Here is a 24,191-nt window from a genome sequence, read left to right on the forward strand (position 1 = left end):
CCCCCCCCCCCCCCAATATACTGGTCATGGTGTCACATGGTATGGAATGAACCTGCCATTGGCCAGTCGGGGTCAGCCGCCCCCACCATGGCCCTGCCCCTCCCAGCCCCCCCCCCCCCCCCCCCGCCAGGCGGCAGAGCTCAGGAAGCTGGAGAGGTAGCTGACCCCCACAGTGAGGAGAATTAACCCCTTCTCAGCCAAAACCAGCACACACACACACACACTCTCCCTCTGGCTCAGGCTCCCAGGCTCCTCAGGCATCATCTAAAGGGCCCTCAGGAAAAGCAGGTGGCAGAAGCATGTTACATACAGCCTACAGGCATGCATCTTCTAATAGACAGTCTTTAAAATGCCTAAGAGAAATGCACGAGTCCTCAGAAAAGGTACCAAATGCTCTCAATCATTTCTTATGGAGATCCTGTCTTAGAGTGGAGCACAGCTTCTGATCTGGTCCCTCCTGATTTTGCCATGTTTCCACACTTCCTGAACACTTTTAGATTTACAACTGTGGAGAACACTCAATGTCAGCTGTAGAGCACTTTTTCAGACTGAAAACCAGACATTTAGGAACACATTAATTTGTATTTATTCACTCAAAACTCCTCAAATCTTGCTATTTCTGCAGTATAAAAGAAAAATCTTTACTTACAAATCAAGTTATAACAAGCAGAACCACAAGTGGATAGCTACAATATAAAAATATGCAGTATTTCCAGACACTGCCTACAACTGAACATTAGGATCTTAAATATTCTTCCCCTAAAATTCCAAGTATCGAATAGATATTTCTGTAAGGTTCACGTCACTCAGCCAAGAATCATCCTAGAAGTCAGTCCAGTCCTTCTGTAGAAATGTGGGAGCCTTCTGATACACAGACCACAGCCCACAAGATCTGGAACGAGGGCTAGAAACAATCTTAGCTACACAGCTTGTACAGGTCATGACAAGGTACTATACAAGGAAGGTAGTTTTCCTGCATGCGCTGGTGCAAGCAGGCAAGGAGAGACTGAACTCAACAGCAGGAAGACTACAACACAATGCTTCCCAGCTGAATACTAACACCTAAGAGGAAGAAAAACATGTTTCATGTATTTAAAAATGTAAATAATATAACCAATATTCAGGGCATTCTTTACTAATTTTATGTGGTCCTTTCAAAACTCACAAGATCAAGACAGTCTCAGACAATTCCATGACAATATCTCCTGTCATCTCTAAACAATGTAGTTACACATTTATTTGGGGTGGAGGGGAAATCAGAACTTACTTCTTACACACCACGCCCCATCCTCTCATCATTTATGGAAAGCCACAAAAATAAAAGTTGACTGTTCTTTCACACTAACAAATACACATTCAAACTCCTCCCCCAAAAAAGGAAGCTTCTCACACAATGATAGTTTTCTCCAATGATTTGCACCCTTGAAGTCTTCAGACACAATCCAAAGAAAGCATTAGCCATCTTGCTGCTGAATGAAAGGGTTTGGAATAGCTTCCATTCCATCCTGTGGACAAATAAGAACCACAGAAGTCCCTCTGCAGACCACAAGTCCCAGCTGACGCGTGTCTTCTGTTAATTTGTATTGATCATCTGGATCTGAAAGCAGAGATCCACATTTACAATAGCAACATAAGGAAAAGAAACCAATTTCCATCAACCTCAAAAGGCACAGACATAGAATTTTTTTTCTAGGCATCTCTACATTGTTTTATTGAACACATGGACTATAAAATTATCAGCAGCAATATCTGATTTAGTCAAAACATTACTGATTTACTAATTTTCAAAGTAGCACATGCCACAGTGAGCAATAAAGAACTTCGCTTTGTATGCAAAGCAGAGCACGTATCTTTTAAAGAACTCCAAGGCCCCTTCATTCATCTAACCAAAAGCGTATATACAAGTGATTAAAAAAGCTGCTGATCCCATTTCAAATGCCATTATAGACAAACATTTTAGGATCAATACAAATCAGAAAAAGACCCTGACTTCAGAATGCACTAAGTACAGAATGCACTGGTCCATTCCCAGACCAAGCCAAACGAGGCTGTGGATGGGGACATACAAAACACTTAACAGCCAATTCCACCCTTCTCGAGATGTCAATATATTCGATAAAAATGCGCTACACTCGCTTTTTAAAACTCCCTTCTAAGAGCAAAATTAGAGCTTCAGGTGCTTCCTTGTAAGCAGGCAAGAGAACGTTCTTCAAAAACAGTCCTATCATATAATAAATTTTGTTTCAGAGAGGAGAAATGGAAATAGGAATATTTATCCTTGGGTGGGGAGAAGAAACAAATAATAAGAAAACACCCTACAATTCTATTAGCTCTAAGAAGGTACAGAAGGCTTTAGTTCCACAGAAATGCAAAGACTTTATTTACAGTAGACTTTAAGACAGCAAGTTACTACTTCTTGCTGAGATGCTTTTCCTGCTTTGAGCAAACTGCAACTCTCCAGCAGTACAAACAAAGGCAAAGGCAAAGGCAACTGCCTTACCTGAAGGGAGACGCACTACTTTATTCAAGCTTCAGAGAACAAGAGCACCAAATGAGTTATAGAGGAGCTCCAAGAAGGTTGAATGATCTACCACAGGGAATGTGCTTGATCTAGCTTCTGTTATCACTTTCTTTACAACTTAGTTATCACAAACGTGTCTCAGTTCTGATGATATCAACCTGCACTTTCTGGTTATTCACTCACAGAGCTATAAGACTCTGCTAAGAAAATTATTCAGGGTCGAGGGGAGCTTTACACAGATAGTATATTACTTACCTCGCATATATTCAATGGTACCATCAAGCACAAGGTTCAGAAGAGGGTCAAATCCTTTCAAGACACCACTTGCTATTGAAGACAACACACAAAACAATGATTAGAGACCAAAACAAGGTATACGGCAACACAAGACTGCATCGAGGACACAGTTCTCCAGCTCTGTTCCCTCTGTCCAGCAAGACTATCAAGCAAATGAGACCAGAGATATTACACAGTGCCCTCTTTATCAAAGTGCAAATGCACAAGCATCCAGTTTGTGTTATGCCAACTGAAATGTACAGGTTTTCAACCAGTTCCTCAAAATGTTCTTCAAGACACTAACATTTTCGTTGAGGCAAGACTGTAATATTTTGAAGTGTTTTCCTCAGAAAACCAGTCTTCCAGGTGCCCTCCTGGAACAAAATCTCTTTAGCATAAGCACTGCCTTCACAGGAATGCACTGCAGACAGACAAACACTTCGTCATAAACCAGAACACAATTCCACAAGACAGGTAGCAAAAATAGACAAATAGACAGCAAGACTACACAGAATGATGTCCCAGTTTGAAAAATACTTGTTGATTACCAGTGTTACTATAATTGCTAACAGCCCAAATCATAGAAGACACTCTTACAATCTAGATGTTATAGGAAGATCATAAAGGAACTTGGCGTGAATTTTTTGAGAAGAGAATATAAACCGATAGATTCAATAGAACTATCAACTGCCCCAAAGCTACTAAAAAAAAACCAAAACAACAAAATAAAAACCTGCAAACAAAACCCAGATTTATCAGTAAAGAGCCCAAGTAACTTCCAAAACCTAGTAAGCATCAGCCCCAGTGGAGTTTGCTTTAGCAAAAGCTTCTGCCGTGTATCTCCCACACAGAATGCTGTTAGCTTTCAAACAAGCGGTCTGCAGGTGGCTCCATCAGCTGCATGAGGACAGAGAGCCGTAGATAACGACAAGGCAGCAAGGGGGGAAAACAAGGACACAAGAGCCTCGAAAGTGATTAAAAGACAGGGGGAAATATATTGAAACAATCTGAGTTCCAGGCACATTTAGCATGTTAAGGGATGGGAGGTGTATTGATCGTAACACCCATAAACGTTTCTCTGCTGCTTCAAGTGCATGCTTGCAATGTGAAAAAAAGCCAAAAGAGACAAGACAGGTGAAGACAACTGTAAAATGTGTTCATCTGATTCGTGTCAATATGGAACAATGCTAGAGTCACACGGTGAAGTGTGACCCTCTAGCATTTGACCGTTCTGTTTGTGCTTGTGTAACCGAGAGGCCGTTCAGTGTTCAATTGAATTGTTAACTGTCTTAATGGTTGGGATGTTGATTGACAATTTGTGTAGTTAATTGTTAAGAAAGAATTTTAGTTAGGAGTAGAAACTAACACCTGAGAATTTTAACAAGATAATAAATAATGCTTAGGCCAGACAAGACGGCATTAGCAATGAATGCTTCATTGTCAACAGGCCTCCTAAAAGGATACAACTCAGTAACTTCAAGGACTAACAGTGGAAACATCTTGCTACAAAGGAGAGAAAGAAGATAAGGGAAGGCCACAAATCAGCCAGCAGTGATAACAGGGAACTTCTTGGCTCAGGAGGCGCTGAAGCATGAAAACTGGGGGAAAGGTAATTCCGGCAGGGGGAGATTGCGACCACCGACCCAATTCAGGACCAAAAAGACTTGCCCCCCCACACCTGTAAAGAGCATGCGTGCTCATCTACATGGCAAGCGTGGCTAATTTAAATACGGCTGACCAACGGCAAGTGGAATGCTTATCACTGACCAAAGAGTGTAAACTTAGGCGTGTTTTTACTAATTGTTATTAATTAAGTAACTGAATATAAACCCTGTAGTATCGTATGACGGTATGCACGTTAGGCGGAAGGATCCCCCGTGCATCCAGCGCTGCTTGCTTGTCTCTATTCAATAAATTGTATACTTTGATTAAAATTCCTTTGAAGGCTAAATTAATCATAACAATTGGGGGCTTGTCCGGGATGGTCTTGGTTCCTGAATTCTGACTTGATCTAGGAGGGGCGCCCCACCATTCGGTGGCTCCTGGTCAGGTTGGGTCAGGGCTAACGCCATCCTGAACCCGAACAGGGACAAGCAAGGAATTTAATTTTTATAAGCTCCCTTGCCGGCTGCAGCAGTTTGTTTTGCCCGTAATTCTGCGCGCGAAGATCCAAACGAAGACGACGGAGTCGTAAGTATTTAGGCTGTATACCGTTTGGTTGGGTGGGATTCGGTTGCCTGTGTGTGTAAGAGTGTGACTGAGACAGAACCTAGTTCTGAAGTGATTGTGGAGGTCTTCTAACCGCGGTTCCAATCTCCCGCGAGGGACTTGGCCGGTGAAGGACCGAAGCGATTCCTATAGGATTCGTGGGTGGGTGATAGGTCCTAAACCCCCTGCAAGACACTCTTACCGGTAACCAAGGGCTGTAGGAATTGCCACAGTAAAATTCCTAGATGGGTCAGACAAATTCGAGGACCCAGGACCAGAAGAAAGGGAGCAAATTACCAGACATACCATCAGAAAGTCCATTGGGAATAATGATTAGAAATTGGAATGAAAGGGGCCCCAGAAAAGGAAAAAGTAAATTAAAATTGGTTCAATATTGTATGGTTGAATGGCCGAAGAAACCTTTAAGACCACTTGTCTTTTGGCCTGTTTTTGGATCTTTTGAAGACTGGATTTGCCAGGCCTTGAATATATATGTTAATTCAAAGGAACCTTTTAGTCAGGAGGAAAGTGAATATGCAGAATTATGGATCAGGACTTCACGTCCTTTTCCAGCCTCAATACTTACATTAAAGAAAAGAGATGAAAACTTTGAGGAAGAAGAAGGAGATAAAAATGAAAAAGGAAGGGAAAAAGATGATAAATGGGAACCACTGGATAACCTGCCGCCCCCATATCCTAATAATTCACCTCTGGCAGCGGCTTCCCCTCCAGTGGCCGTAGTATCTCCACCAGTCCCACTGTTATCCCTGCCTCCCCCACCAACAGCACCGGAATTAGATAAACCACCGGCTGCATGTACGAGAAGTAGGACTGCCGTATCTGAGGGGGCTTGTCTATATCCCTTACGAGAGGTACCCCTCGGAGGCAATCAGGGAGGCATCGGGTTTGTGGCAGTCCCATTAAATACCACAGATGTAAGAAACTTTAAGAAAGAAATGGGGACCCTATTGGATGATCCCCTCGGAGTAGCTGAAAAATTAGATCAATTCCTAGGCCCCAAATACTTATACCTGAGAAGAAATACAGTCCATTTTAGGAATCCTATTTACTGCTGAAGAAAGGGGAATGATTAGACAAGTTGGAATAAGGATTTGGGAAAGACAGAATCAGGCAGGGCTCCCGGGAGATCAGAAATGGCCAAATGTGGATCCCCACTGGGATCATCAACAACCTCAAGGAAGACAGAATATGAGGGATTTGAGAACGTTAATCATACAGGGAATAAGGGAAGCGGTTCCCCGAGGGCAAAACATTAATAAAGCATTTAATGAACAACAAGGAAAAGAATCTCCAACAGAATGGTTGGAGAGGTTGAGGAAAAGCTTACAAATGTATTCTGGAATTGATCCGAATACAGTGGCTGGGACCGCACTCCTTAGAACACAATTCGTAGCTAAATCTTGGGGGGATATAAGAAGGAAATTAGAAAAGCTGGAAGACTGGCAAGAAAGAGGATTAGAGGAGTTACTTAGAGAAGCCCAAAAAGTTTATGTTAGAAGGGATGAAGAAAAACAGAAAGCAAAAGCAAAAATTTTTGTAGCAGCAGTAAGAGAAAGTCAGAAAAATAAGACTCCGTCTGGAGAGAAAAGGGAAAAAAAAATAGAGCAGACACCCCCGCGACAACCTTACCGAGAGAGATTTACAACTCCCGTCTGTTACTACTGTAACAAGAGAGGACACGTTCAGAAGAACTGCCGAAAATGGGAACAAGATGAGAGAATGTTTAAAGAAGAATAGGGGTGTCAGGGGCTATATCTTCTGGGGACTCCAACATCAACAGAGCCCTTGATAAAATTATTAATTGGTCCCCATAAAGAGGAAGTTTTATTTTTAGTAGATACAGGAGCTGAGAAATCAACCATTCAAAAACTTCCAAAAGGAATAGAAAAAGGGAAGAGCTATATGTCTGTAGTTGGGGCAAAAGGAGAACCTTTTAAAGTACCAATTTTGAAAGATGTGGAAATAGAGACAGAAAAGAAAATTTGCCTTAATGATTTACTTTTGCTCCCTGAAGCGGAGTACAATTTATTAGGAAGGGATTTGATTTTGAAGTTAAATTTGGGCATTCAGAGTAAAGGAGATAAATTGCAGATTAAATTATACACTTTAACACAAAAAGACGAAGAAGCTGTTAACCCCTCAGTGTGGTATAAAGAAGGGGAAATTGGAAAGATAGAAATGGACCCCATAAGTGTTCAAATTATAGATCCTTATCGCCCAATTAGAATCAAGCAATATCCTATACCCAGGGAGGGCCGAAAAGGATTAAAACCTGTAGTTGACAGACTTCTGGAAAAAGGAACTTTGGAACCATGTATGTCACCCCATAATACACCCATCCTCCCTGTAAAGAAACCGGATGGCTCATACAGAATGGTACAGGATTTAAGAGCTGTAAATCAGCGAACGATCACTAAGTTCCCTGTGGTGGCAAATCCTTACACTTTACTGAGTCATATTTCTCCTAGATATACTTGGTATAGTGTAATAGATTTAAAGGATGCTTTTTGGGCCTGTCCTCTGGATGAGGAATCCAGAAATTATTTTGCCTTTGAGTGGGAGGACCCCGAAACAGGACGAAAACAACAATTAAGATGGACTGTGCTACCACAGGGGTTTACAGAGTCACCAAATCTATTTGGACAAACTTTAGAGAAAAATCTTACAAGATTTTACATTACCCAAGGAGGTAAAATTATTACAATATGTGGATGATTTATTAGTAGCAGGAGAAACTGAAGAGGGGACCCGAGAGGCTACCATTAAATTGTTAAATTTTCTGGGGGAGAAGGGATTGAAGGTGTCCCGATCAAAGCTACAGTTTGTGGAACAGGAAGTAAAATACTTAGGACATTGGCTGAGTAAAGGAAGGAAGAAGCTAGATCCTGATAGGATATCTGGGATTCTATCCTTGAGACCCCCACAAACTAAAAAGGAAATTCGACAAATATTGGGATTATTAGGATACTGTAGACCGTGGCTTGAAAATTATAGTGAAAAGGTAAAATTCCTATATGAGAAATTAACTAATAACCAACTCAAGTGGTACATAGAAGATGACCAGAGATTCGAGGAAATAAAAAAGGCATTAATACAAGCACCTATATTGAGCCTCCCAGATTTAGAAAAACCTTTCTATCTTTTTGTAAATACATCAAACCAGACAGCATATGGAGTTCTTACTCAGGACTGGGCAGGAATCAAAAAACCTGTGGGGTATTGCTCTAAGTTGCTTGATCCAGTAAGCAGAGGATGGCCTGCTTGCCTCCAAGCTCTAGTTGCCACAGCCTTATTAATAGAGGAAGTTCGAAAAATTACTTTTAGTGCTCCTTTAAAGGTGTATACCCCACACAATGTCAGAAATATTTTACAGCAGAAGGCAGAAAAATGGTTAACAGACAGCCGGATCCTAAAGTATGAAGCAATACTAGTAGACTCCCCTGATTTAGAATTGAGGGTGACTTCTGCCCAGAATCCAGCACAATTTTTGTTTGGAGAGTCATCAGAGAAGGAATTACAACATAATTGTTTAGAGGTAATTGAGACCCAGACTAAGGTGAGGCCAGATTTAAGGGATACTGAGTTGGAAGATGGGGAGGTGCTGTTTATAGATGGTTCCTCCCGAGTGGTGGAAGGGAAAAGAAAATCAGGATATGCAATAATTAATAAGGACCTAGAACTTGTGGAGTCAGGACCCCTGAGTCCATCATGGTCAGCTCAAGCTTGTGAGCTGTATGCCCTCTGTAGGGCCCTGGAATTATTAAAAGGCAAAAGCGGGACTATATTTACAGATTCTAAATACGCATATGGGGTAGTCCATACTTTTGGGAAAATTTGGGAAGAAAGAGGTTTAATTAATACTCACGGGAGAAATCTAATACATCAAGAATTAATAGTAAAAATTTTAAAAGCATTAAGAGAACCAAAGGAAACAGCAGTGGTACATGTGAGAGGACACCAAAAAGGATTAGATTACCGAACTCGAGGGAATAATTTAGCGGATAAAGAGGCCCAGGAAGCAGCCCTGAGGACTAGGGCCGCTAAAATTAATGTAGTACAAACACAGGAGGACATCAGCAAAAAAACACAAGAGGAGAAAGAGAAGAAGTTTACCCCTGAAGAAAAGATAAAAATGAAAAAAATAGGGGCTAAGTTAGAACAAGGAAAATGGATATTACCTGACCGGAGAGAAATTCTGCCGAAAGCCTATGCCAGACAAATATTGGAACGTTTGCATGCGCAAACACATTGGGGTACAAAGGCGTTAAGTGATCATTTCCTTAAACAATTTGGCTGTATTGGGATTTTTGAAATAGCAAAGCAGATTACACAAGGATGCTTAACTTGTCAAAAGGTAAATAAGAAAGTGTTTCGACAAGTAGCAATAGGAGGGAGAAAAACAGCTTACAGACCTTTCGAGAAAGTACAAATAGATTTTACTGAACTACCTAAAGTAGGGAGAATAAAATATTTATTGGTAATAGTAGATCATTTGACACAATGGGTAGAGGCTTACCCTGTAGCACGGGCTACAGCACAGATGGTGGTAAAAATTTTATTGGAACATTTGATACCTAGATATGGGATAATCCAGTACATTGATTCTGACCAGGGCACACACTTTACTTCCAGAATAATAAAACTATTATGTCAATCTTTAGGCATTCAGTGGGAATACCACACTCCATGGCACCCACAAAGTTCGGGGAAGGTAGAAAGAATGAATCAAACAATAAAACAACAATTGGCTAAATTAATGATTGAGACACAAATGCCTTGGACAAAATGCTTACCATTGGCACTGTTAAATATAAGAACTAAACCATACAGTGAGACTGGATTATCACCATATGAGATGTTATATGGCATGCCCTACTTTCAAGGGATGCCTTTGGGGAATAATATAATTGAAGACCATAGTATCCAAAAATATATAATTACCATTGGAAAAAGATTAAAAGAGTTAAGGGAGATTGGGATGGTGGCCCAGACACCACCTTTAGGATTTGCAATTCATCAGTTAGAACCAGGAGATAAGGTTCTAATAAAAACATGGAAAGAAAGAAACTTATCTCCCCTTTGGGAAGGACCTTTCCTTGTTTTATTAACTACAGAAACGGCTGTGAGAACTGCTGAAAAAGGGTGGACACATGTGTCGCGAGTGAAAGGTCCAGTGAAGGAGTGGACAGTCACATCTGAACCCGGAGAAACTAAGCTAACCATCAGAAGAACCTGACGAGGACATCGTCAAGGAACATAAGCCAAGTTGCTGTGGGAATTTTATTGTGACTACTCCTGTAGAATTGGTAAACGGAGAAGCTCCTAAATGAATACCCATTAGGGGAGACAATATGTCAATAACAAGGATCAGTTAAATATTGGTTCCTGGGAATAGCAATAGGCTATCCATGGTATACCCTGGATTTCTTTCAGACATAGCATACGAATCCTTAAATACATTGAGGTAACTCAGGAAAGGACACCCCTTAAGATTATGGAAGAGGGCAAGACCGGATAGGGAACTGGTGCTGTGGTTTGAAAAAGTCTGCCAAGGGCTGCAACCCCTTTGGGCCGTGACCGCCAATCACTATGGCCCTTACCGGACCTCTTCTAGCCCTGCTTGGGGTGAGTTCCTTAACCCTGGCTGTGACAAACAACTGCAGTCAGTGTGTGATAACCACTAGAAGGAGACGGATAAGTTCCCAAACTTTGGTATATCATACTGTCTACGACTGTAAAGGCCAGGAAATAGGAAGCTGCATTCATAATCTGACCCAGTATGCTTTATGCAGAGAAGGTAACAGGACCGTATGCTATGATCCAAAAGAACTCCCTTACCAATATTGGGTAGAAATGAAAACAAATTCGGAAGTAGAAAGACTAATTGGAACAAGTAAGGTTATAGCATTTTATCATGAAATAGAAACAGGGGTAAAATATGAAATTCCCACAGTTGCTAAAAATCTATTTGTAAATCTTGCTGAAAACATTGCGAAGTCACTGAATGTAACCAATTGTTATGTTTGTGGTGGGACAAACCAAGGTGAACGATGGCCATGGGAGGCTATGGAGAGCAACATAAGTAACCCCTATGTCTGGAAAACAATGGGAAAGAGTAATAGGAAACAACAATGGGTGCTTCAGACAAGTATAATTGGAAGGAGTTGCTGGCAGAATCTAAAAGACAATGGAAGACCAGTAGGTAATCTAGAGTGTGAGGGAGGTTACCTATGGAATGAAATTCAGAACAATTGGGATACGTGGGGAAACCCACTGGAGATGATCGATCCAAGAATTGGACCAATGGAACAAATATACCAAATGGTTGGCCAACTCCTGAAGGACAGTATTGGATTTGCGGCAAACTGGCTTATGCAAATTTACCGAAAAATTGGACAGGATCTTGTGTATTGGGAACTATAAGACCCAGTTTTTTCCTGTTACCCATAAGTCAGAAAGAGCGACTGGGAGTCCAAGGGTATGTTGAGGCTGATGAGTTAAAAAAAAAAAAAAAAACACAAACAAAAAAAACGTCATAAGCGGAGCTTACAAATTGGAAATTGGAAAGATAATGAATGGCCTCCGGAGAGGATTATTGCTTATTATGATCCAGCTACATGGGTAGAAGATGGATCTTGGGGCTACAAGACCCCAATATATATGTTAAATAGAATAATTAGATTACAGGCTGTGGTAGAAATAGTTGTAAATAAGACTGGAGATGCACTTGGATTAATTGCAAAACAGAACACCAAAATGAGAACTGCTTTGTATCAAAACCGCTTAGCTTTGGATTATTTGCTAGCACAAGAAGGAGGAGTGTGTGGAAAATTTAACCTTAGTAACTGTTGTCTAGAAATAGATGATGAAGGAAAAGCTGTAAATGAACTTGTAAAAGAAATTAAGAAAATCGCACACGTCCCAGTTCAAACTTGGAATGGAATCAATCTAGGAGAATTAGGGTGGAACTTTATGGATGGTAATTGGCTTACTAAAATTGGAATAGCTGTACTGGGGATATGTGGAGGACTGTTAGTAATTCCATGTTTAATACCCTGTTTTACTAGACTAATACACTCGGTTATACAAGGAATGCAGATAACTGCAATACCTGTTGATCCAGAAACAAGGGAAAAGAAAACTCATTCCTTGATGATAATAAAGACAAAAGAAGACCCAAAATTGATACCAATTCAGCAAGTATTGACTAGATTGGAAACAAAAACACGAATCAATGCCATAAAAAGAAAAGATGAGGGATTGTAAAATGTGTTCATCTGATTCGTGTCAATATGGAACAATGCTAGAGTCACACGGTGAAGTGTGACCCTCTAGCATTTGACCGTTCTGTTTGTGCTTGTGTAACCGAGAGGCCGTTCAGTGTTCAATTGAATTGTTAACTGTCTTAATGGTTGGGATGTTGATTGACAATTTGTGTAGTTAATTGTTAAGAAAGAATTTTAGTTAGGAGTAGAAACTAACACCTGAGAATTTTAACAAGATAATAAATAATGCTTAGGCCAGACAAGACGGCATTAGCAATGAATGCTTCATTGTCAAGAGGCCTCCTAAAAGGATACAACTCAGTAACTTCAAGGACTAACAGTGGAAACATCTTGCTACAAAGGAGAGAAAGAAGATAAGGGAAGGCCACAAATCAGCCAGCAGTGATAACAGGGAACTTCTTGGCTCAGGAGGCGCTGAAGCATGAAAACTGGGGGAAAGGTAATTCCGGCAGGGGGAGATTGCGACCACCGACCCAATTCAGGACCAAAAAGACTTGCCCCCCCACACCTGTAAAGAGCATGCGTGCTCATCTACATGGCAAGCGTGGCTAACTTAAATACGGCTGACCAACGGCAAGTGGAATGCTTATCACTGACCAAAGAGTGTAAACTTAGGCGTGTTTTTACTAATTGTTATTAATTAAGTAACTGAATATAAACCCTGTAGCATCGTATGACGGTATGCACGTTAGGCGGAAGGATCCCCCGTGCATCCAGCGCTGCTTGCTTGTCTCTATTCAATAAATTGTATACTTTGATTAAAATTCCTTTGAAGGCTAAATTAATCATAACACAACTAATGAAAGAAGATGAAAGAAAGGTGCATGGATGAAACAAAGATGAAGTTGCGGCCAGGGGATTAATGGAGAAGTTAAAAAGGTAAGCTTCACACCAGTAACAGCAAACAGTAACAAATAAAAGTAGCCGCTGCTCATAGTCCTTCCCTGACAGAAAGCAACGGGACCGCACAGGAGATGAACGCCGTGAGGAAAGAGCGAGGAAAAGCGCCAGAAGGCAACGCCTGCCCCAGCCCAGGCTCACCTTCCCGCCCTCCCTGGAATTTCACTCGGATTGTTTTGTCGATGTACTTGGATAGGTCCAAAATACTCTCCTTCTTCTTCTTCTCCTTATCCTAAAGGAGAGGAGCAAAGGCAGCCTGAGTTAAAGCGAACCCTCCCCTCCCCTCCCCTCCCCCACCCCACCCCACCCTACCCTTCCCCCCGACTGCAGGCACACGCCAGAACGCTTCTTTCTATAACGCGGTTGGTAACCGGACTGCGGAAACCGCCCCGAGGCAGAGCTCCAGGGGAAGGAAGAGGGGGCGGGCACGGCGGGACAGAGCACGGCACGCACCGCCATAAAGCTCCCGGGGCCGGACCCGCCGACAGCCCGCTCCTCACCACCATCTTGCCTGCGCCGGCACCACCTCCGCCGACGCTCGCCATTTCATTCACCGCTGTCAGAAGCGACGTTGTACCTCGCTGAGACGCATTAGCGGTTCTTGAGCGCTGAGGGCGGGACTTCCGGGGCGGGCTGTCTGGGTTATCCGGTATGGAAAGGCCCGGTTGGAAACAAGGCGGGTGGCGGCGCTGCTGGGTCGGGATGGTGGCGTGGCGGGCTTGGTTCCGTGTCTGGCTGTTCCTCTACCTGCTACCGCAGGTGAGTGGGCTGCGCCGGCCCTGGGAGCTCCTTGGGCTCCGCGCCCGGTAAGGGGAGCCCTGCGGGGATGGGGGGCAGCAACCGGGCAGGGAGTGGCCACGGGCAAACCGGGCTCCGGGCCGGTGCTGACTCTCGGGCCCTGGAGGGGCCTGCGGTGCTGGTACGGCCTTCGCGTGGTCGGGTGGTGGTTCTCGGCCTGAGATTCACCTTTCCTGGTTAGTGATTGCTGAGGGAGAGCCTGGGTTGCCTGGCAGCAGCGGGGGAAGAGGGGTCTGTACCCCGGGGTGGGAAGAAGGGAGAGAGAGGAGAGGTGTCCCACGGCCCCCTGCCCCCCACCCCCCGGGGCGGGCGGGAGGGAGGGAGGGAAGAGGGGTCCCGGGGCAGAAGGAGGGGGACGGGGTGGGCAGAGGGTCCCGTGGCCCCCTGGGGCGGGAGGGGGCTGCCCGCAAGGTGCTGGTGACCAAATTGCGGCCCGATTTTGCTGCAGGGAAGAAGATGGCACCATTGGTACCCCAGGCTGCACCCTCCACGACTTCGCAGTGTATATAGAGATGTATATTTGGGGTGGGTTTTTTTTGTTCTTCCTTCTGTGGTTAACAGCATATTGCTCATAGTTCTGAAAACATGGGGTCCCTGTTGGGCCAGCAGACTTCTCCAGGTGGCCCTTAGGGAAGGGTGTGTGGGCCAGCAGTTGGGCTTGGGGCTGGGATCCTCGCAGCAGGGGCGGCTCTTGGGTTTGCAGTCATCCTGACTGACAAACTCGTGCTGAGAAAGCAGCCAGCAGAAGAGAAAGGGAATTTCTGCTGAACCTCACACCATAGCCTGTGTCGAGTCTTGCATTCTCATTACTTAAAATACTAATAAGTTTTGTGTGATAAACTTCTACGGGTGTGACAAACTGAGTGTGTAATCCTGGAACAGGAGAGAGCGGATTTTTAGCTATTGCATTGCATGGTATGTAGCCTTTGTGTTTGAAGTTTAGGTGTTTTGTGTTCTGAAAACATTGAAGTGTCATTTAAAGTTATTAACTGTTAGGTAATTTGGCAGGTAGTATGTCGTCATATTGTTGGTGTAACATCTCAACCTAACAGTTTCATTTTTCCCTCATCTGTACCTGTCTCCTTACTGATTCCTTGCCAGTGATCTTCAGTTACAGAATGGTCTGGTTGCCTGTTGTCGTGGTTTAGCTGGCAGCTCAGCCACACAAAGACGCTCACTCACTTCCCCACCAGTAAATGGGGAAGAGAATTAGAAAGGTAATGCTCGTGGGTTGAGATAAGAACAGTTTAACTAAAGTTAAAAGAAACAACAACAAAAAAGCAATGTAAAGGAGAAAAACGAGAGGCACAAAACCCGAGGGGGAAGGGTAATGAACTGCAGAAACAAACAGCATGCGATGCAACTGCTCACTGCCCTCCGAGCCGCAAACTGCCCCCCCCTTAATGTACTATTCGTGGTGACACATGGTATGGAATGAACATCCCATTGGCCAGTTGGGGTCAGCCGCCCCCACCATGGCCCTGCCCCTCCCAGCCTCCTGCCACGGGGCAGAGTGTGGAAGCTAGAAAGGTAGCCGACACCACCCCCCCCGGAGAAGAATTAACCCCTTCTCAGCCAAAGCCAGCACATTCTCCACCCCTTATTCCATACCATTTACTCCATGCCCAGGTCCCATATGATGCAATACAACCGTACCAACCACCACCCCTCCCCTTCCCATCCTTTAACATAATACACAGACATCACTCCCTTAGTTCAGGGACCTTCCCTGTAAAATGTCCATTAAAATGTCCACTGAGTTCACCCAGTCCATGACTCTGGGCTCCATCTGTCGTATCAGTCTTTCAGGGTGGGAGAGATGGTGTGTGTGTGGAGTTGGGTCGCTGCATACCGAGTCAGTCATCGTTCCATCACTGCTGCACGGCTTGTTTCATAGTTGATCTTCCATGGGTTGGGAGGCTTGTACTATGATGATCTAGATATAACACAGAGGTGACACACAGTATTATATAGCAGTTCGCATTGTGCCATTCAGTTCATTGGCTGTTTTAGCCCAACATCAGGTCCCCTTGAGGCACACACGGGATTTCTCCATCCTCCCGCATCACCCACCAAGTGCACCCAGGTCCTCGAGCAAAAGCAATCCCACGAATGGGTTTGCCTTTGCCTGAGGCAGGAAGAACACAGACTGTTTTGCCCAGCATAGTTTTTGTGTGCACTACAGGGACTCTATCCCCTTCCACAGTATGTAGGATTTCTGATTGGGCAGGACCAGCTCGGTTGGCAGATCCCCTCGTGTTGACTAACCACGTGGCTTTTGCTAAATGTGTATCCCAGTGCTTGAATGCTCCACCCCCCATTGCTCTCAGTGTAGTTTTTAACAGTCCATTGTACCATTCAATTTTCCCAGAGGCTGGTGCGTGACAGGGGATGTGATACACCCACTCAATACCATGCTCTTTGGCCCAGGTGTCTATGAGGTTATTTTGGAAATGAGTACCTTTGTCTGACTCAATTCTCTCTGGGGTGCCATGTTGCCACAGGACTTGTTTCTCAAGACCCAGGATAGTGTTCCGGGCAGTGGCGTGGGGGATACAATATGTTTCCAGCCAGCCAGTCGTCGTTTCTACCATTGTAAGCACATGGTGCTTACCTAGACGGGTCTGTGGGAGTGTGATATAGTCAATTTGCCAGGCCTCCCCATATTTATATTTCAGCCATCGTCCTCCATACCACAGAGGCTTTACCCGCTTCGCTTGCTTGATTGCAGCGCATGTGTCACATTCGTGGATAGCCTGTGCAATAACATCCATGGTCAAGTCCACCCCTCGATCACTGGCCCACCTGTATGTTGCATCTCTCCCTTGATGGCCTGAGGTGTCATGGGCCCACCGAGCTAGAAATAGTTCACCCTTATGTTGCCAGTCCAGATCCACCTCAGCCACTTCAATCTTGGCAGCCTGATCTACCTGCTGGTTGTTTCGATGTTCTTCAGTGGCCCGACTCTTGGGGACGTGAGCATCCACATGGCGTACCTTTACAACCAGTTTCTCTACCCGGGCAGCAATATCTTGCCACAATGTGGCAGCCCAGATGGGTTTGCCTCTGTGGTGCCAGTTGCTTTGCTTCCACTGCTGCAGCCAGCCCCACAAGGCATTTGCCACCATCCAGGAGTCAGTATAGAGATAGAGCACTGGCCACTTTTCCCATTCAGCGATGTCTAAGGCCAGTTGGATGGCCTTTACCTCTGCAAACTGGCTCGATTCACCTTCTCCTTCAGCACTTTCTGCTACTTGTCATGTAGGACTCCATACAGCAGCCTTCCATCTCCAGTGCTTTCCCACAAGGCGACAGGACCCATCAGTGAACGGGGCATACTGCTTCTCATCTTCTGGCAGTTTGTTATACAGTGGGGCTTCTTCAGCACGTGTCACCTCCTCCTCTGGTGATAATCCAAAGTCTTTGCCTTCTGGCCAGTCCATAATCACTTCCAAGATTCCTGGGTGACTGGGGTTTCCTACTCGAGCCCCCTGAGTGATCACTGCAACCCATTTACTCCATGTAGCATCAGTTGAATGGTGTGTAGAGGGGACGTTTCCTTTGAACATCCAGCCCACCCTTGGCAGTCGGGGTGCCAGGAGCAACTGTGCCTCAGTACCATCCACTTCTGAAGCAGTTCGAACCCCTTCATATGCTGCCAATATCTCTTCTTCAGTTGGAGTATAGCGGGCTTCGGACCCTCTGTATCCCCGACTCCAAAACCCTAGGGGTCGACCCCGGGTCTCCCCATGTGCTTTCTGCCAGAGGCTCCAGGTAGGGCCATTCTCCCCGGCTGCAGTGTAGAGCACATTTTTTATATCTTGTCCTGCCCGGACTGGCCCAAGAGCTACTGCATGGACTATTTCTCGTTTAATCTGTTCAAAGGCTTGTCATTGCTCAGGGCCCCATTTGAAATCATTCTTCTTCCGGGTCACTTGATAGAGAGGGCTTACGATCAGACTGTAATTGGGAATATGCATTCTCCAAAAACCCACAATGCCCAAGAAAGCTTGTGTTTCCTTTTTGCTAGTTGGTGGAGACATGGCTGCTATTGTGTTGATCACATCGATTGGAATATGATGACGACCATCTTGCCATTTGATTCCTAAGAACTGGATTTCTCGTGCAGGTCCCTTCACCTTACTTTGTTTTATGGCAAAACCAGCTTTCAGAAGGATTTGGACTATTTTCTTTCCTTTCTCAAAAACTTCTTCTGCTGTGTTGCCCCACACAATGATGTCATCAATGTACTGAAGGTGTTCAGGAGCTTCTCCCTGTTCCAGTGCAGTCTGAATCAGTCCATGGCAAATGGTAGGACTGTGTTTCCACCCCTGGGGCAGTCGATTCCAGGTGTACTGGACTCCCGTCCATGTGAAAGCAAACTGTGGCCTGCACTCTGCTGCCAGAGGGATTGAGAAGAATGCATTAGCGATATCAATTGTGGCATACCACTTGGCTGCCTTTGACTCCAGTTCGTATTGAAGTTCTGGCTTGTCTGGCACAGCAGCACTCAACAGTGGACTGACTTCGTTCAGGCCACGGTAGTCTACTGTTAGCCTCCACTCTCCATTAGACTTCTGCACTGGCCATATGGGACTGTTAAAGGGTGAGTGGGTCTTACTGATGACTCCTTGGTTCCTCAGTTGGTGAATGAGTTTATGGATGGGGATCAGAGAGTCTCTGTTGGTATGATATTGCCGCCAGTGCACTGTTGTGGTGGCGATCGGCACCTGTTGTTCTTTGACCTTCAGCAACCCCACAACAGAAGGGTCCTTCGAGAGGCCAGGCAAGGTAGCCAGCTGTTTAGTTTCCTCCATCTCCAAGGCAGCTACACCAAAAGCCCACCTGTACCCTTTTGGGTCCTTGAAATACCCTCTCCTGAGGCAGTCTATGCCAAGGATGCACGGAGCCTCTGGGCCAGTCACAATGGGGTGCTTCTGCCACTCATTCCCGGTGAGACTCACTTTGGCCTCCAATACAGTTAGCTCTTGGGATCCCCCTGTCACTCCAGCAATGCTGATGGGTCCTGCCCCTATATAGTTTGATGGCATTAAGCTGCACTGTGCGCCGGTGTCCACTAAAGCTTTATACTCCTGTGGGTCGGACATGCCAGGCCATTGGATTCACGCAGTCCTGTAAGCCCGGTTATCCCTTTCCTCCACCCGGCTGGAGGCAGGGCCCCTCTAGTCCTGATCATGGCAGTCACAACTCACTTCCTGTAAATGTGAATCAGGAGTCCCTCTATTACACTTAGAAATAAAATCAGCGCTTCTACCCCTCTGTCTGGGGACTTGCTCACTGGAAACTGGAGCAGCAGCTTTCCTGGAAGAGCCTCCCTGAGTGACTGTTCTTCCTTGCAGTTCATGTACTCGTGCCTGTAGGGTCGAGGTAGGCTTGCCATCCCACCTCCTCATGTCCTCTCCGTGGTCACGCAGGTAGAACCATAGGGTGGCCCGTGGTGTGTATCCCCATCTTTGAGCCAAAGGATGCTTATTCCTAACAGCTGAGACACTACTCTGTCGAGGTGGGGAGTAGGACAGATCTTCTTTGAGTTGCTGGACCTCTTGGGATAGTTTCTCCACAGCAGAGACGAGCGAGGAAGAGATATTTGTTTCGTAATCCCGGAGTCTATCAATCACCTCCGCCACCATTGGTGCCTTGTCATCTTTCCAGGACATTACTGCCAATGAGTTTGCATGCGAAGTTGGTGCGGTCCGTACAAACTGCCGCCACATGGGTCATGTGCACTCAGCTTCATCTGGATCTTTGGATGACCGTTGATCATCCAGGTCACCATAAATCACCTCAAGCACAGCTAATTCCCTTAGATACTGGATGCCTTTCTCCATAGTTGTCCATTTTCCTGGGTGATATGTAACAACATCTTTGAAGGGATACCTTTCTTTCAGAGTGAAGGACTTGTGCATGGGGGCAACTGATACTGGTACGGGTTTATTTTCTGAACCATTTCCAGTACTTGTTGTGGGGGTTTGAGTGGCTGCAGTGCCTGTCGTCAGGGCTGGAGTGACTACAGTGCCAGTCAGTTTGCATTTCAAGCCAGAGACCTTCTCTTCCCCTTTGGGGCACTGAATACTGTTGAGCAGGGCTCGGTATGCATGGGCCAGGCCCCAGCACATTGCAGTTATCTGTGTCTCTCTGGAGTTCCCAGCATAACAACATACTTTGTCCAAATAATCTACTAGTTTTTTAGGATTCTGCACTTGTTCGGGGGTGAAACTCCAAAACACTGGGGGTGCCCACTGCCCTAGGTATTTGCCCATGCTATCCCACATGCCCTGCCACTCATAACTGTCAAGCCTTGGGGCAGATTTCTGGGTGATATTCTTGAGTTGCTTAGTCAAAACCAAAACAACATGCCCAAAAACTAACAGTAAGTGCACCTTAACCACCCAAGGATGTTCAAGATACAAAAAGGTTGTTGTAATAGAGGCGAGACATCATAGAACAAAGTTGCAAAGGTACTATTCTGTATTTCCTCCATATAAAATCTCTCAGAGGAGGAGGTATAATTGCTAATTGCCTCAACAAGGTGGTATCTAAAGTACAGTAACGGTTTCAGCAAAAACCCCAAATACCAGATAAAGCTGAAAACGAATGTTTGTATAACAAATCTTGTAGGCAAAACATTACTAATCACAGCAGAACACAGCAGACTAAACAAACCAACATCAATCTTTAACACCAACTGCAAAAAGGACAACGTGGTGCTCTGACCAGCAGCTGTTATCTCCAACCCTTGAGCCCCACGTTGGGCACCAAAAAGACTGTCGTGGTTTAGCCGGCAGCTCAGCCCCACACAGTTGATTGCTCACTCCCCCACCGGTAGATGGGGGAGAGAATCAGAAGGGTAACGCTCGTGGGTTGGGTTAAGAACAGTTTAATAATGAAAATTAAAAGAGACAACAACAGAAATGGAATGTAAAGGAGAACAACGAGAGGCGCGAGGCCCTGGGGGAGGGGGGAAGGGAGGGGAGAGGGGAACAAACAGCTGAAACCAGCCGCCCACCGACCCAACGCCATGCTGCTCCCGAGCCGCGCGCTACCCCCCCCCCAATATACTGGTCATGGTGTCACATGGTATGGAATGAACCTGCCATTGGCCAGTCGGGGTCAGCCGCCCCCACCATGGCCCTGCCCCTCCCAGCCCCCCCCCCCCCCCCCACCAGGCGGCAGAGCTCGGGAAGCTGGAGAGGTAGCTGACCCCCAAAGTGAGGAGAATTAACCCCTTCTCAGCCAAAACCAGCACAAAAAGCCAGAAAACTTGTGGGTTGGGATAAACATTGTTTAATAAGCAAAGGCGAAGAAGAAGGAAAGAAAACAAGTGATTCAAATGCCATCACTCATTGCTTCCCACAGGTAGACCAATGCCCAGCCAGATCCTGAGCAAAAGATGGCTAACCTCCTTGAAAAGAGTGTTTTTATTTTTCATTGCTGAGTATGGCATTATCATAGTATCGTTAAGGTTGGAAAACCTTAACTTATTCACCCAAGCCAGTCTTCTCCCCTGCCTGCTTGACTGACGGCACATGGGGACGGCCTGCTCCTGCGACTTTGAGACTTCCTTCTTTAATAACACCCAGCCTTCCTGGACTCCTTTGCCCTTCAGGACTGCCTCCCAAGGGACTCTGTTAACCAGACTCCTTAACAATTCAAAGTCTGCCCTTCTGAATATCAGTTTTGGAGTGATGTGAATCTGGAATTTGTCATTACTTCAGGCTGTATTTTCAGGAGTGGGTAGGGGCCAGGCCTCTTACTCTAGGTTTCTTTTCTGTTTTGCAGTAGTCCAGCTTCTTTCTATTGCTCTGGTTGTATGTGCCATTCTGGCTGTGTTTTTTGGGGTTGGTTGTGGTTGGGTTGGTTTTTTTGGAGGTTTTTGTTTAGTGTTTTGTTTTGTGTTTTTTTAAACACATCCAGTAACATTCAGTGAGGTTTCATTTGATTCTTTCACCAGTTGCTGTGTAGGAGGGAATCTTCCTAATATATCTGAGTCTGTGTTTGATGTATAATGGAAATAAGAACAAATTACGCTGTACTCCCTGTACAGGTACTGAAACTTTGTAGAATCTTTTGTTTTTCTTTAAAACACAAGGCAGGCTAGTCAACAGTAAGTTATGCCCATCGTTGTGCTATTTCACATGACCCAATATTCTTGTAGTGAAATTTTTGTTACGTTTCCAGGTGTATTGCGAGTATGGGATGGTACGTGTACTTTCAGAGAAGGGGAGCAGCAAAGGAAAAGACTACTGTATCCTCTTTAACTCTCAGTGGGCCCATTTGCCACATGATCTGGGTAAAGCTGTAAGTACCTAGCCAAGCCATGACAGCAGAATGTATTAAAAAATGTCTTTGTTACAGGGAAGCTTCTAATTTCTAACTTAGATTAGTAGAATTTGAAGCAACTGCTTTGTTTGATCTACTTAAAAAATATTTTTTTTAAATCTGTTAAGATCACCCTAGGCAGTGCTCTGGTGACAGCATTATTCTCCACACTGTGTGCAGAGGTAACAACTATTTCTGGTTCAAAACAAAAATCTTCTTTTTGCACAATATGATCAATTAAATGAAAATGGCCCTTACCTGTGGTTGGAAAGCAGCTTTTGTATGTCAATATGATACAAAAAGTACCACATAGCCTTGCTAATATACTGAACTGTGACCTTTAGTGCTTTCTCAGTGGTTCATAGTTCTGTCAAGTGTAAGAATAAGTAGTCACAAATTGTGTCAAGCTTTTGCTGCATTATCCAAAGCTGATCCAGAGCTGACAATTGAGTCAATTCTTCACACTCTTCCATGAGAGAAAATTACTGTCACTGGATGATGAAATCGGCAAATGCGCTTTGAATGAGCTGCTAATTGGGGAAGATGTGGAATAGTTGACTGATACTCTGTATACATTGTATTCCTTAATCTACCAGTTGAGTGCTGCACAGAATTATTAATGTTCCTTATCAATGCATAATCAGTTCTTAATTACCCATGGTGTGTTTATTGCAACTGCAGATTACTGCCTAGATACATAGATGCTGCAGCTGCCTTTGCCTTGTGTAGACCCAGCTCATAAACTCTTGCGCTTGACCTGGCTCTGTGTAATGAAGTCAGTGCATGTACGCACTGTATTGCTTTGCTTCAGCAGCAGAAGTGGGAATGCAGAAGTGCATGAAGCTGGTTTGAGAGGCTTAGGGTGGTCTCATTCAGCTGGATCCAGGCAGACCTCCCATGGAGTCTCTAGCATTCTAGACTCTAGGATTTGAGAGCGGGGGATGGTACTGTAGACATCTTGTTTCAACCAGTCTCATAAAAATTCACTGGAGACATATTTCAGTAGCTCTGCAGGAGCTAATGTAGTCCAGAGTAGCTTGCACTGAACTGAAACTGAAGCACTCAGTAGGTTCTGACCTGCCTTCCACAGAGCACTTGGGTTGCTTATGCTATATCCCTTGCCTATCCCTGTTTCCTTCCTCAGCTCTCCCTCTGCCTTTCCCTTCCTTCACATTCTCCCTCCTTCTCCTTCCCTCCAGTACTCCAGCAATACAGTTTATTAACTGAGACGATACAGTGCACCATGAGTTCACTCTGCATTTGTCTTGTCCTCTGATAGAGCTGATAAGCTTTCCCAAAACCTGGACAACCAGGAAGTGTGCGTAGAGATATTTTACTGTCTCTAAAGTAGGAGCCAGGTTGGAGGCAGCAGTTTTCTGAATAAGCTCGGAGCTACTAACAGCTTGACCCTTACCTTTCCCTCCTAAAACAGTAGAGTCAGTTATACAGGTATTTGGTATTGTATCACGTGCCTGTGGATTTCTAGAAGTGTTACATGCGTCAGCTTTTCAGGTTAAAACTTTACCCTGACACTTCTCAAACCCAGCAAGAGCAGGGCTGTGACCTGCTTCTGTTAGTACAGCTCACACCAAGAATCAGTTATTTCATAGATAATTGTTTTTTTCAGGTGACTTGCAAATACAACTGGGTTCTTATTCAGGTTTTGCAAGGAACAATTTGTGCCAGTGTTATTTCTAAAATCTTTAAATGTATTTGGGCTGTTTCTGTGTAAAGACACCAGAGTAGATGTCTTTGGGTCTGAGGAGGGCCAAAACTAAGGAATTGGGGCAGGCCTGCAACATATCTGAATCACAAGCAGTGAGAGAAGCAGTTTAGAAATC

At 44.8% G+C, this 24,191-nt stretch overlaps 2 protein-coding genes across 6 annotated transcripts in view; one reads left to right on the top strand and one right to left on the bottom strand.

The window, feature by feature from the left end:
- Positions 1-562: 562 nt before the first annotated feature.
- Positions 563-13,834, bottom strand: LOC135316276 (U6 snRNA-associated Sm-like protein LSm7). Of its 2 annotated transcripts, none has more exons than XM_064469265.1 (4): positions 13,713-13,834; positions 13,354-13,444; positions 2,777-2,848; positions 563-1,597 (listed from the first exon to the last, which is right to left on the bottom strand). In XM_064469265.1, the coding sequence occupies exons 1-4, from the start codon at positions 13,755-13,757 to the stop codon at positions 1,455-1,457; spliced, it is 351 nt and encodes a 116-aa protein (XP_064325335.1). In that variant the 5' UTR covers positions 13,758-13,834; the 3' UTR covers positions 563-1,454. The 2 variants fall into 2 exon arrangements, with proteins under 2 accessions (XP_064325335.1, XP_064325336.1); XM_064469266.1 differs by having other exon boundaries at positions 13,790-13,819.
- The window catches only part of LOC135310082 (signal peptide peptidase-like 2B), a 41,297-nt gene continuing 30,939 nt past the window's right edge, over positions 13,834-24,191 (top strand). For 2 of the 4 annotated variants that reach the window (XM_064469261.1, XM_064469264.1), the window contains exons 1-2: positions 13,834-13,971; positions 22,210-22,329. In XM_064469261.1, the coding sequence (XP_064325331.1) occupies positions 13,864-13,971; positions 22,210-22,329 (228 nt within the window). In that variant the 5' untranslated portion in view covers positions 13,834-13,863. Of the gene's footprint in view, positions 13,972-14,009; positions 14,187-22,209; positions 22,330-24,191 lie in introns of those variants that run through there. The other 2 variants (XM_064469263.1, XM_064469262.1) reach the window with 2 other exon arrangements.

Source organism: Phalacrocorax carbo, chromosome 19, assembly GCF_963921805.1.
Source record: "Phalacrocorax carbo chromosome 19, bPhaCar2.1, whole genome shotgun sequence".
Classification (NCBI taxonomy): domain Eukaryota; kingdom Metazoa; phylum Chordata; class Aves; order Suliformes; family Phalacrocoracidae; genus Phalacrocorax; species Phalacrocorax carbo.